The 12,323-nt window shown below is 47.6% G+C and overlaps 1 protein-coding gene across 8 annotated transcripts in view; it reads right to left on the bottom strand.

Moving 5' to 3' along the window:
* Positions 1-11,158, bottom strand: part of LOC135896760 (SRRM2 protein homolog rsr-2-like) — a 249,410-nt gene extending 238,252 nt beyond the window's left edge. For 5 of the 8 annotated variants that reach the window (XM_065425259.2, XM_065425263.2, XM_065425261.2 and 2 more), the window contains exons 1-2: positions 10,841-11,158; positions 3,798-4,047 (exon numbers count right to left, since the gene is read on the bottom strand). In XM_065425259.2, the coding sequence (XP_065281331.1) occupies positions 3,798-4,036 (239 nt within the window). In that variant the 5' untranslated portion in view covers positions 4,037-4,047; positions 10,841-11,158. Of the gene's footprint in view, positions 1-3,797; positions 4,048-10,654; positions 10,817-10,840 lie in introns of those variants that run through there. The other 3 variants (XM_065425262.2, XM_065425268.2, XM_065425260.1) reach the window with 2 other exon arrangements.
* Positions 11,159-12,323: the final 1,165 nt, after the last annotated feature.

Here is a 12,323-nt window from a genome sequence, read left to right as displayed (position 1 = left end):
GATAATTTCTCCTGTGGAGCGCCCGGTCTGCATTTGATATCGTTGGAGGGCGTAGCGAGGTTTGGCTTGGCCCATGAGAGTGCGAAAGATTTGCCATACTCTAGGTGTGTGAAGCTGGCCATTGAGGTCTTCACACGTGTGCCACCACCGTTGAGATGCCAGTTGGTCAGCGTATTCCTGGCTCTCCTGAGTTATGGTGTGTATACGTTGGTGGAGCGTCCTATTATTCTTTGCACGGCGCCACCAGCTCACCAGTCTGCGGCGTCGTTCCCAGAGGGCTAAGAGGTGAGTGTCGACTAGGGGTTGATCCTCTGTGGCGGCAATGCGGGAAGCATGTTGGGACACAACCTGCAGTACATTGTTTGTCCATTCTGTGGGGTCAGTGTTCTCATCTATCTCATCCAGTTCGAGTTGTTTACACGCCTTGTTCCAGTCAACGAGACAGATGGTTTTGTGGCGGGGTGCCCGACTTGGCCTTTGTGTATGCAAGGGAAGCCGGATCTCAATAGTAGTGTGATCGCTCCCCAGAGTGTCTTGGGGATTCTCCCATTGAATGTTGTAGCGGCTGATTGACCAAGTGAGATCAGGGTTTGTGTCCTTCTCACATGAGTTCCCCAGTCTGGTGGGAGTGGTAATGTCGTTTAGGAGAGAGACTTTGTAGTTTGACATGAAGGTGTCTAACTTGCGGCCGAGCGCTGATGTTTGGTCATATCCCCAACAGGGGTGTCGACAGTTGAAGTCTCCGAGGATTAGGACAGTATGGTGAGGTGTTAAGCGTTGCTGGGAGGGGTTGTAGCTTGATAACGGCCAGATATTTTGGTTTGGCGTCCAATAACAGTTTAAAATATCTAGACTGTGACCATGAACGTCTGTCCTCGTGCTCACGTGCTCAGTAGTCGATGTATTCATATGCGTAGTGTCGAGTTGGATTGTGGGCAAGGAGCTCTTGACGTAAGTCACCGTCACTGTAGGAGTAAGTGGGTCTGACGTGCCCCGTTGTTTGTATGTAATACTAGGAGCAACAAAATGTTCATAGCCAGTGAGGGGAAAGGCACCGTGGGTCTCCTGCAACACAAGAATGTCTGGTTCTGTTTTCATGAATAGCATATGTTGCAGGAGATGTTGTTTCTTGCGTCTGAAACCACGACAGTTCCATTGCCATATCGTGAGAGATGGGGATGGTGGGGTTGGTAGCGGAGGTGTTTGCCTAGAGTTAGTGGCCATGTTGTGATTCAGAAGGGTTATGGGGGATGGGGCGTTTGTGTGGGTGCATAGTGTCCTCTATATGTTGGAGGCGGGTGGAAATTTGCGCAAATTGGTTTGACAAGGGGGTTAGAGCGGTCAGAATGGCGCGTTGTATCTGTTCAGTAATTATAGTTGCGATAGTAGATCGATCGTAGATAGTAGTAGTCGATCGCTTGTTGCACGATGCGACGAATACGTGCATCTAACTCCTCTGACAGAAGGTCTGAGCTCAATGGGGAGGGCTGCAGAGCGGGGGCAGTTTCTGGGAGAGCTGTACCACTCACCTTTAAAGGCGTAGACTGCGTCTGTCGCTGGTTAGGTAGCGCAGGCCAGTTAGGGTCGTCAGCAGCAGGCTTGGGTTTAGGTAGTTGCTGCCACGAAGGACGGCGCGGATCGTGTTGATCACTTTGTGATTTAGCTGTCTGGCTCTGTCTGAAGTCCATCTTCTGCTTGTGGGCGGGCTTCGGTTTTTGTTTGGGCCCATTTTGACTGGGCTTGCGGTTGTGACTTTGACTCTGGTTGCGACTGCGGCTCAGCTGCAGTCGGTGTCAAGTGCCGAAAACCGGTTGCTGGTTGGCACGCCGGAGTCTTCTCGAGTAGGTCGTCATGGGAGGTGGTGGGCTGCTCGGTGATTTGGATTGATCCGTGTCGGTGGTTTGCGTCGGCGAAGTTCCTCCTCTGCAGCGCGGCGGTGTGGGCAGTTTGCGTCCGTAGCCGGGTGGTCGCCCCCGCAGTTGCAGCAGCGCATATCACACTCGTGAGGAGTAGTTGACGTGTCAGTTCCAGGAGGGAAATGTTGCCCACAAGATCTACAGCACGAATATGTCGAGGCGTTGGGGCAGACATCAGATCTGTGTTTCAGGCTGTAACAATGCCAGCACTGAAGGCATTTCGGCTTGGGTGGGTAACGCAGGTAGACCGCTGAAAACAGGATGGCGCTCTTCGGTATTTCAGGCCCCTCTACCGTGATGATGAGAGACGCCGTCTTGCCAAGTCACCGAAAAGACAGGATTTTTCGGCCTGGAATAAAGAGTTCTTCCTGTACGGCATCTTCAGAAAAGGAGAGTGGTACACCGTGCAGGACGGCGCGGGCGTTCTGTGGGTCGTTGGCGCAGTACGCACTCACAGGGTGCGATTTTCCGCAGACATCCACGGACTGTAAGGCAAGGAGTTTTGTGGTGGCCGATGCACGGTACGTGTCGATGGCGATGAGGTTTTGGGTAATTCGAATTTTCACGACTGTGTCCTGCCTCTCGAACTTGGCAAGGTGGGCCGCCCGACGAATTTGTAGGCTCAACTCGATTGGTGTTACTGTGGAGAGGTTGAAGCCATCTGTCAACTGCACAACTATGGTGGTGGCCTCGTCCTGCCGTGGTGCTGAAGGGGTCACGCACGTAAATGCTCCCTGCGAAGCGTCACCAAAGTCCATGCCCCGTGGGTTCAGCGTGGTGGATTGCGCAGGCTGTGATGCAGTCGTAGCTGTTGAGGGCGGCGGATCCATGCCGAGCACGGCAGCGGCGGCGGCGAAGCGCCTGCAGTGCGGCGCGGGGTCGGGGCGCCCTGTGTTGGGGCCGACCGAGGCCGCCGGTGTTTAGGCGAGGCGCAGTGCGGCGGGCCAAAGTTCGCCCGGCGATGACAGGGAGCTCTCAGAGTTCGGCGGAGCTCTCGTTGCGCACGTCCGCTCGGGGCGAGCACTGAGCGTCGAGTCGGGGGAGGGAGGCGCATGCATAAGTGAATCGGCGGTCATTCTTCACGATTTCTTTATCTACTGATTATAACATTAAAGCATACCATACGTCCTGTGCACATACCGGTTTTGGGGACTTCGGTTCCTGTGTATGTGTGCGAACTTCCACAATAGAACATCAGTTGCTAATCAGCGCCCATGTTTGTTCATGTCACCAAAAGAACAACGAATCTTAACCAACTCACCCACCTTCCTATCTTGCTTCATGTGAAGAGGCTGCGTGAATTTTGTACAGAATTATTTGTGCTAATTTATCCATGTACTTAACAATAAACCATGTATAAATCTACACACATTAAACAAATTTGTTGATTCATTGTGACCTAAAAATTTATTCAGTAGTCTTTTTCGGAAAATAAGTCATTGTCAAGATTTAAATCTGCAATAAAATTGTGAACCTGGGGATCACACTTTCCAAACGCATGTGCCCCACAAGGGGTTACTACATAGAGCCCTACCAGCAAGCATTCAAGGACACGCGACTGAAAATGACAGCAAAGAGATCAATGGCTTATGCAGGTTTAACTTGCTGACTGGCCCAACTACCGACCCTTTCAATTCAGATGGCACCAAATGTGAGGAGCAGCCTTTATAAGTATTGTTGGCTGGCAATTCATCATGAATGAACTGCTGTGCTGCTAAGACCTTTATGCATATCATAGAATATGCACAAAAGGGAGAGTCTTGTGATCTGTGTGAAAATCCCAGCAGTGTCACTTGTTTTTCCCACAGTGCTTACAGTCTTGCATCAGCCACAAAAATGCGCAGTGTAAGGCATTGCTTTCAAGGTAAGAAGGCACTTTACCCTTGCTCCTCCATGGTTTCCTGGAGTTCCAGGCACTTGATCTCGAGCTTACGCTTGCGTTCATGGTCAAGAATCTCGGAGTTGGCCTTGCGGATGAGCTGTGCATCTAAGCGCTGAATGTCCTCTTCCGTCTTGTAATTGACTTTCTCCCGTGAGCGCTGCACGAGGGACAGATTGCGCTGGACGTAGCCGTTGGTGCCACTGCCACGGGCAGTCTGCAACCCAATGCCGTTGTACATGCCGGCTCGTCCTGCAAGGCATTTTCCAGAAACAAGCTATATGAGCTGGACAACACTGCGCATGTGTACACCCAAGGGGGCCTTGCAACAGCTTCCCTTGGGTACAGAGAATACATTGGAGTTCCTTTCAATTAATACATTCCGGTATCTAATGGTGGCAGAGACATAACGAGTGGAATGTTGTCCCTCAGTTGGCGTGGTAGCAATAGCAATGTGTTCTTTTCTCACTTGTTTCCACGGGGCACTTATAGTTAGTTCGAGGTTGATATCTGACTATGGAGGCACAAGTTTTTGCTCGGAAGTAACTCGTGGTTATGAAGAATGAATGGTGTGCAGTCAAAGGCAGGACATAACAGAGAGCGCCTCAAGCCGCACAAGAGAGCAAGCAATGCGAGATGGCAGGCTCCCTGCTGTGTAATATATGAAGCCTACAGATCGAGAGTTTTCTCACCGTGTTCTAATGGTGTTGCAGTCTTTCTTCATGAGCAAAAGGCAGCAACAAACAAGCTCTGATTAAGTGGTCATGGTGACCACTGTCGTGATTTCTCACTACCTTCACATGCGCCAACAAATGGGACATGAAACAACTTGTGCCTCTCTTGCAGAGCCAATTGTACAACAGCTTGCTTCATCATGCACATGTGTAAGAGCGGCAAGGGCAAACCTGTGACATTCCCACAAGGCAATAAGACCATAGGGTGATGCTAGCAGTGCCTCAATTCTAACGGTAGTTACATGGATAACAACACCATGCAACTCAGAGAATGATGTCCTGTTCATTAGTAAGCCATAGATCAAACTTTTTAACAGTGATAAGTGACACTATAATTATTTATCGCTGCTTAGAAATTTCGCCGTGCACCTTTAGTGCAACGAAGCACTACATGGCACCTGCCGTGAAAGCTTGCTTTGGGGCCCTCTCCCGTCACCATTTTCGAGCATTCAAGTAGCCCGCATATTCAACCATTTGAAGGTTGGCTAGGCCACACAGGGCCAATGCAGGCACTACTGTACTATGACGGCACCAGTGTTTACGTAGAACAACTGGCACAAGTGGTGTCTGGGAAACTACACTGCATTACAGTGACTATACTATCTTATAAATGGCTCCCATCCTCCACAGAGAGCAAGCTGGCACTTTCAAGGTATGATGCCTTTGTAGTGTTGTAGATGAAGCTATTAAACCACTTCGCTCAGACTATTACGGCAACCCACAGCTCATTTCCACCCGTCTCGCCGAGTGCTTAACAATTCTGGTTATTGATGGTGTTGTCACTGTCCCCTGCTTTGCCTACTTTAGCTGTAACTAATACGAGGAGTGCAGTGATAAACATTTGAGCATATAGACTGAATTAGTTTTAACTGTTTATGCATATCACAAACAACATTTTTTCTAACTGCCCCCGTTTAAAATGCTTTAAATAAAGTCAGAGACTTGATTTTGTTTCAAATGCCACTGCTGCTTTTGACAGTGCAGACACACCACGGCTCGGACAAGAAACATGTCATATGCCAAGGCCAGTACCAGTGGCATGGAGTCGGAGGAGTGGAATGCCTGCTAAACTCGGACCCCCTTGACTAGGGCAGCAACCAGGTAGGATCAAAGCTTTCTCTGCAAATATCCTGTTGGCTGGGCTTTTTTGCCAAATAGCTTGCAACCGTGGGACATCACTACCACCTTTGGCAGCCAATACTTAAATATCCTCATCGCAACAAATATACATAATCGAGAGCACCGTTCCTTTAATCCATGCAATAAAACGCAGCAGTTGTAGTGCCTTCGTCGCAGAATCATAAAGCAAGCATTTCTTACCTTCCTATGCTTACTGCATGTATGCTTTTATTGTACCAACGTGAACTACCTCTGAGAATCGCCACACGTTGTTGTTGTTAATAATTTCCATACTATATGGCACATACTCGCAACAGCGAACTAGGCAAGAAGCAACCAGTGCATTTAAAATGAACAGGAAAGAATGAACAAGGCCACAAAAAAGAGACGTGCATGGGTGCATGTGCGCCGGCCTCTTTCACTTCCAGCAGAGACGCAGCAATGAAAGGGGGCCACATGTCATTAGGCAGCACACCTTCACGAATTTTCGTTTCACAGATTCCAAAATATGTGTTGCATTATTGCACCTATCCAAAGCGTGTACACCAATAAATGCAGACACTGTTTTAAAAGGCACAACTAAAATGCAGCGAACTTGTGCAAACTTGCAGAATCACAACCCGATTTCCAGCAAAGCTGTTTTTTTTTAGTGTTGCAAAAGGAATATCAGTTGCCTATAATTCAACTGCATACCTTAACATGTTGCCCCCATATAACTTATGACCGGTCTGCTTGAAATAGCATGTAACACTATCCAGCACTTTTTACAGAATTTTTACAAGTCATCCAAGCAACATTTTACTTCGCCAGAATATTGACCCCCAACCCCCCCTCAACCTTTCTCACTAAATGTGATCTCAGTTGCGGGACAAATTCTTCATTTCGTAACACACAGATAGAGCACTCTGTTTTGTTTCCATGCATAACTTATTAAAGAAAGGCCTTATTAGGCTGCTCACATTGAATTTCACTTATACATCACCCAGAACCAGTTCCCAGTGATAAAGAAATATAAACAAGGTGCCTTTTTTTACTTCACTGAGGCTACTGGGGGGAAACCTCATATAATACATAAAAAGAAAAAAAATGAGGGTTCTGCAGTTACTTGCAACACTCCTGATTAAGCCAGGAACAACAATACGCACAACACAAAATACTTAGTTACCCCTGTTCCCACAAAAATATACACTTGGCCTAACGTATCCCGAGGCATTGACAAACAAGGTGAAAACCGCGGTGTGACACTTTTGAAGGATTAAGAATTTTTTTGAAGGACTGCACTTCATCTACATGCATTTAACAATGCATAGCGATTTGCTGCAGCATTCCCTCAATTTGCGTCAAGTTTGATTTTGGTGGAATCAGTATATTGCCAGGGTAACAAACTAAATTCTGCACTGCTCGTAAGACACTCATATGCCCCAGAATGCCCTCCTAAGTAATTTATTGCAAAGGCTGCAATTAACAGCCACTTTGGGCTTTACCTGCAGATCACCCGTCCTTGCGCCAAACACAAACAAGGTGCCTTGTTTGGTTCACCAAGGACACAAGAGAGATCAACTGAGAACCCCTTATGACACGAAAATATGGAAAAAAACTAGGGGTCAGCAATTATTAACAAAAGTTTCAATTATGCCAGGAACATGAAAGTTTTGCCACAGATTAAACATAATTCCCTATGATTAATGAACTTGAAATTGGTATCATGTACAGTTAGTTTAGTATTCAGAGAAATATAGCGGATAACGATTGTGCGACACTCACACATTTCAATAGCAATTTTTTCTTGCAAAGGCAGTATTTGATCTACACATGAGAGAACAAGCTTTGTGAATATAGGTTTCAAATACCAATAAAGCTGGACCCTGTTTATGGTGCTATCAGCAGCTATACAGCATCCTTAAGTTACCAACAACAAAATGTGGCCTTGATGAAACAAACCACTGTGCAAAAATATTTTCTCCAAAATTGATGGAGGTCATGACATACAATGGCTACGACTAGGAATTCGTTATAGCCACCTTCACAGGTTTCACCCTATTCACCTTAGATGTAGGCTCCGCCATTTCTTTGGCTTCATGGTGCGTAAATGTTGACAGAAGGGAGACACTAAGGTACATCACAACCATGCCTTCATCAAGATGTGTCCAGCCTAACCACCGAGCCATACAGCAAGTTAATATACGGAAACCTTTATGACTTATTGCACACAGCTGAAGGCTCGTTTGTGCTATGAACATGGACTAGACGAGCATCTATGAATCTGCAATATGTTGCTTCCCCCCCCCCCCTTCATCAGAATGCAGCCACAGACTCTACTGCTGTTTTGCTGACATTCAAAGCAGCATTGAGAGGAAGGCATTTTCCGGTGAATGCTGAAGAGAAACGGGGGGTGGAGGGGGGTGCATCTCCACAATGGACCAACTTCTGCAGAGATATGGTGATAAAATGACTCTAGAATTTTGGGGCTCCTAGCAATACAAACTACACCTTTCAAAGCTTAGGAAATGTCCCAGGAATGGTGTGTGTAACTGCCGTAAAACAAGTTTTGTTGGCCATATTACGAACACCATGATATCTGCTGGCAAGTCACGAAATCATTACAGTGCTTGACTCTATTCATCCCTGAATGATATTGTTTCAAATTGCTGCACATCGAACAGAAATTTTCATTTGTGTGATAGTGCTAAAGGCTTGGGATAGCACGCATGGCTTTTTCAGACCACACCCTTTTCTCTTTACTAATGTTCCTTCCACTGGTGTTGCTCTTTAGGCAGCACTCATGGCAGCTCGACACATTGTCTGATGAATCTTGTTCGTTGTTATCACCAAAGTCACTTTTTTCACTGCCACGATCAGTTAATGAACAGTTGTCGCTGTGTGCTGTTGAGCAAGTTCCCGCATATCACGTTTGCTTGAACTGCCCTCAATGATTTCTCATTTCAGAAAGGTCGTGCTTCAACTCAGTGAGATGCTCACAAAGTTGTAGTAGGGCCGCAATTTCGTAGCGATGCCTTTTCCCTATGCTAATGCCTTCCATGTTTGTTGCGTTCATGAGCAGTCTAGAGATGCTCCCCCCTGGGTGGAGCGTCGAGCACGGCCACTCACAAACACGAAAAGCACCAAAAAGCATTGGCATCGGAAAAAGGCATCGCTACAAAATCGCAGCCTAGAATTCTTTTTTACCATGAGGCTCTCCTCCCTGTTCTTGCGCCTTTTAGAATTTAGCCTCATCCTGTGTGTTTGCACGATGATAATAATCACATAATGAATCAGACAGCACTACTACCATCTTTCCCTTCATCATCGTGGCACAGTCTGGGGATCACCCTGTACTCCAGTCATATCGCAGCTCTCATCACAATGGTCCCACATTCCCAAGGCCAATGGGGCAGAGACTCACTTGCCTGCACTTTCCGCCATTTGTTGCATTCAAAAGTAACTACAAAACTGTTCCACAAGCTAAGCCCATGAAAAGCATGGCTAACAGCTTGAAAGGGAAAAAAAGTGTCATCCACATGAATTGTAGCACGAAGCTACAAAGGGAAGCCATATGGCTTTCTCAGGAATTTCCGGGACGGTCGCTAACCAGGAGCTAACCAGGATCCCGGTCTGATACCGTAGCCTTAAGGGTTAACCCAACTCATATTGTAGAACCTTTTCATTTATGAGCCCCCTGCTTTCTGAGCTCAAGGACTGTTGTCATGGTACAAACACCACATGCCTGTCACGATAGTTGTCCTTCAGCCCAATAAGGACTACAACAACAGACATGCCTTGTGGCAACAACAGCGGTGTAGTGAAACTCATCATCAGATCAGTATACTGATCCCATGGCCAAAGGATCTCTTGCGGGAAAACTGCACTATTATGCTGCCATGATGTGGCACTTCTGCATACAAAGGGTTGCACAAAAGGTGCCAAGATAAAAGAAGCAAGTGAAGCGTCTCTCAACTTGAATGACACCAAAGAGAAAGCGATAATCTTTAAGATATACACTACAAACAGGTGCTGGAGCACTGAGACACCATAGCTAGCAGCAACAGAGCAGGGAACCGTGCCTAGACTGACTGCATTTTCAGTCTCTTGCCCCTCTGCTAGCATAGTGCTTAATGCACACGAACTATATATTGGCATCCCATTATGTGTCGCTCCTCTTAATCCTAGTCCTTTGGACATAAGATATTGTGTCCTCACATAAAAAGCATCATTTTGTACCCCACAGTGTACAGCCAACAAGCACTGAAGAGTTAGTTAGAAATCACAAAGCCTAACACAGTTCTTTGTTGAATCTTCATACACAAAAAATTACTTCAAATGTGAGCCGAGGCTCTTCGACACATCTGGCCACAGGTTCTAGGTTGTCACTGGGAGAAATCCATTAGAGCACCACCATCGGCACATTTTGACAACACAGTGCTGGTCTGATCAAATCTTTCATGCTTTTCCCAATTTAGCCTGGTAAACCGGTCAAAACAGGAGCTGCACTCAGCTCCATATAAATACCAATACTCTAGTTCTCAAAATCAACCACTGTGGATTTCAGGTGGCCCAGCTGCGCACACTGTTGCCACAAATAGCTGATGAGCTGCCACCTAGTAAAAGTTAGGCAACCGGTATAAATACACAGCCAAGTTGTACATACTCCACATGTTATTGCACATGTCGTGATTTTAGTTAATGCTCATTAAGTGGTAATCAGTGCACTGCACCAAATATCCTGTCAGCATCTACGCGTCCTACAGGCAATGAGAAAATCGCATAAGCAGACATTTGAAAACGTCGAGTGTGCACCCTTGTCGTTACTGCCAGCTAAAACATCGCGTACACAATGAAAAATGTAACGAGACAAAACAGTGCATGTATTTTGCAGAAAGCACGCAGTTCTTCACGAACGTAACCGTCTGCGCTAACGGCACTGTCAACACACATCAAATGCGCTTCAGCTCGATCGATAACACTGAACGCGAGTTTCGAAAGGATAAAAATATTCACGTCGCATTTACCCTAGTCTAATTAAAACAGCGTGGGACGGCCTTCTCCGTCATAGTTGAGTGCTACACCGATCAGCGAGCTATACTTCACTACCGAAATGCATTCCCGTCGTCAACGTTGACAAAACAAACACGAAAGGGCCCGTAATGTAAAGGACCTGTGCGCACTCCTAGCAAAGACGGAATGCTATTACTTACCACTGTATATAGTGTAGTGTGCAGTACGGACACAGTCGCAGCAGCGATGGTAACAAAACGGCTGCGCAGGGTCCTGCGTTTGCGCGGCGTTTCCCTCCGACTTTGCAAAGCGCCACCACAAGCAAGCGCCTTTTTGACTCTAGTAGCAGTAGTAGTAGCAACTGTAGCGCCAACAGTGTAAGGCTGTAGTAGCGCTGTAGCCCGCTGTGGCGTCGAAGCCAGACTGAAGTCCAAAACTAGAATGGGGGAGTGGGTCCAGCCATATTATTGTAAGAAACTCTATGGGTCCAGCGGACGCCTCGGCAATCGCCGAAGGTGATGCAGAAAACGCTGAAATTGCGGAGGCGCTGCCGTCACTTTATCCTGAGCCACATCAAAATTGGATTGAACTGCTCCTTCTGCGCATGCGGCAGGAGCAGTGGCTGCGAGAGAGAAATTCGAGGACTTTCGGTCCTTGGGTGAGATTTCTCTTCGCCTAGGTACTACAGGGAAGAAAGTTGTTAGCTCCGTTCGTCCCTAGCCGAGCGAGCCACACCACACGATCCGCACGATCGCCAGAATGCGTGGCTGTCGTGGCCGGTGTCAGGATTGGGGGCTCAATCTCATCGCTCGTGGTCCTTTGCAAAGATTGGAGTACGGCATGAATTCGAAGGTAGCTGGCCCATGCCGTCGTCCAACTTATTTACGCTTGAGGTCGTGGGTGAAGTGAAGAACTATTTCTCATCGAGAACGAGGAAAATGGGTTTATTTACAGAAATTATGTCAGTCTAACATGACTGCTTGGGAAAAAGAGTATCAGTCCAACATGACTGCATGAGAGAAGTGAATCAGTCTAACATGACTGCTCAAGAGAAGTGTCCAGCATTCGCACAACAACAGTTTTTATACACTCGGTCCGCCGGCCATACGAGGCGGCGACTGTTCGTTTCCTCATCACCAACTCGCCGCTGCTCCGCAGATCAGTTAACGTACACAAAGGCAACCGCGTTCTGATGCCCGACGCCGGCGTTGGAGGGGTGCCGTTCCGGGAAGTATCGGCGCCCATCGTGAGTAGCTCGTTGTCTTGCGTCTGGACGAGCATGAGAAGCACCAAAATACGGCTTCCCCACGGCAGCTTGTCCATGCGTGTCATATCAGGTCCACGTTGGGTAACTCCGGAACCATTGTTCACACACCGAACTCGTTCCGTCACAATGTCGATGGGGCTGGAGGAAGGAGGCGGTTTTCAGCGCAAAGGCCGCTTCTTCGAACGCCTCCTAGCTGTAGCGACGGAGAGTGCGGAATGCGCGTCTTGCCCCCCTTGTCGTAATTGGGTGGCAATTTTGCCTTGTAGCTCGCCATTCTTAACAGCGCCTCCATGGCCCGAAAAATCTCGACTGTCTAGCGCTGACAACCGCTAGGCAGGGAGAGAACAGCTGCTGGTCAGGGGGGGGATTGATGTCTTGGCTCGCAGCGACCACTTGTGCATTGATGTCACCGCCCC

Source organism: Dermacentor albipictus, chromosome 2, assembly GCF_038994185.2.
Source record: "Dermacentor albipictus isolate Rhodes 1998 colony chromosome 2, USDA_Dalb.pri_finalv2, whole genome shotgun sequence".
NCBI lineage: Eukaryota > Metazoa > Arthropoda > Arachnida > Ixodida > Ixodidae > Dermacentor > Dermacentor albipictus.
This window is presented reverse-complemented; position numbering and strand designations above follow the sequence as displayed.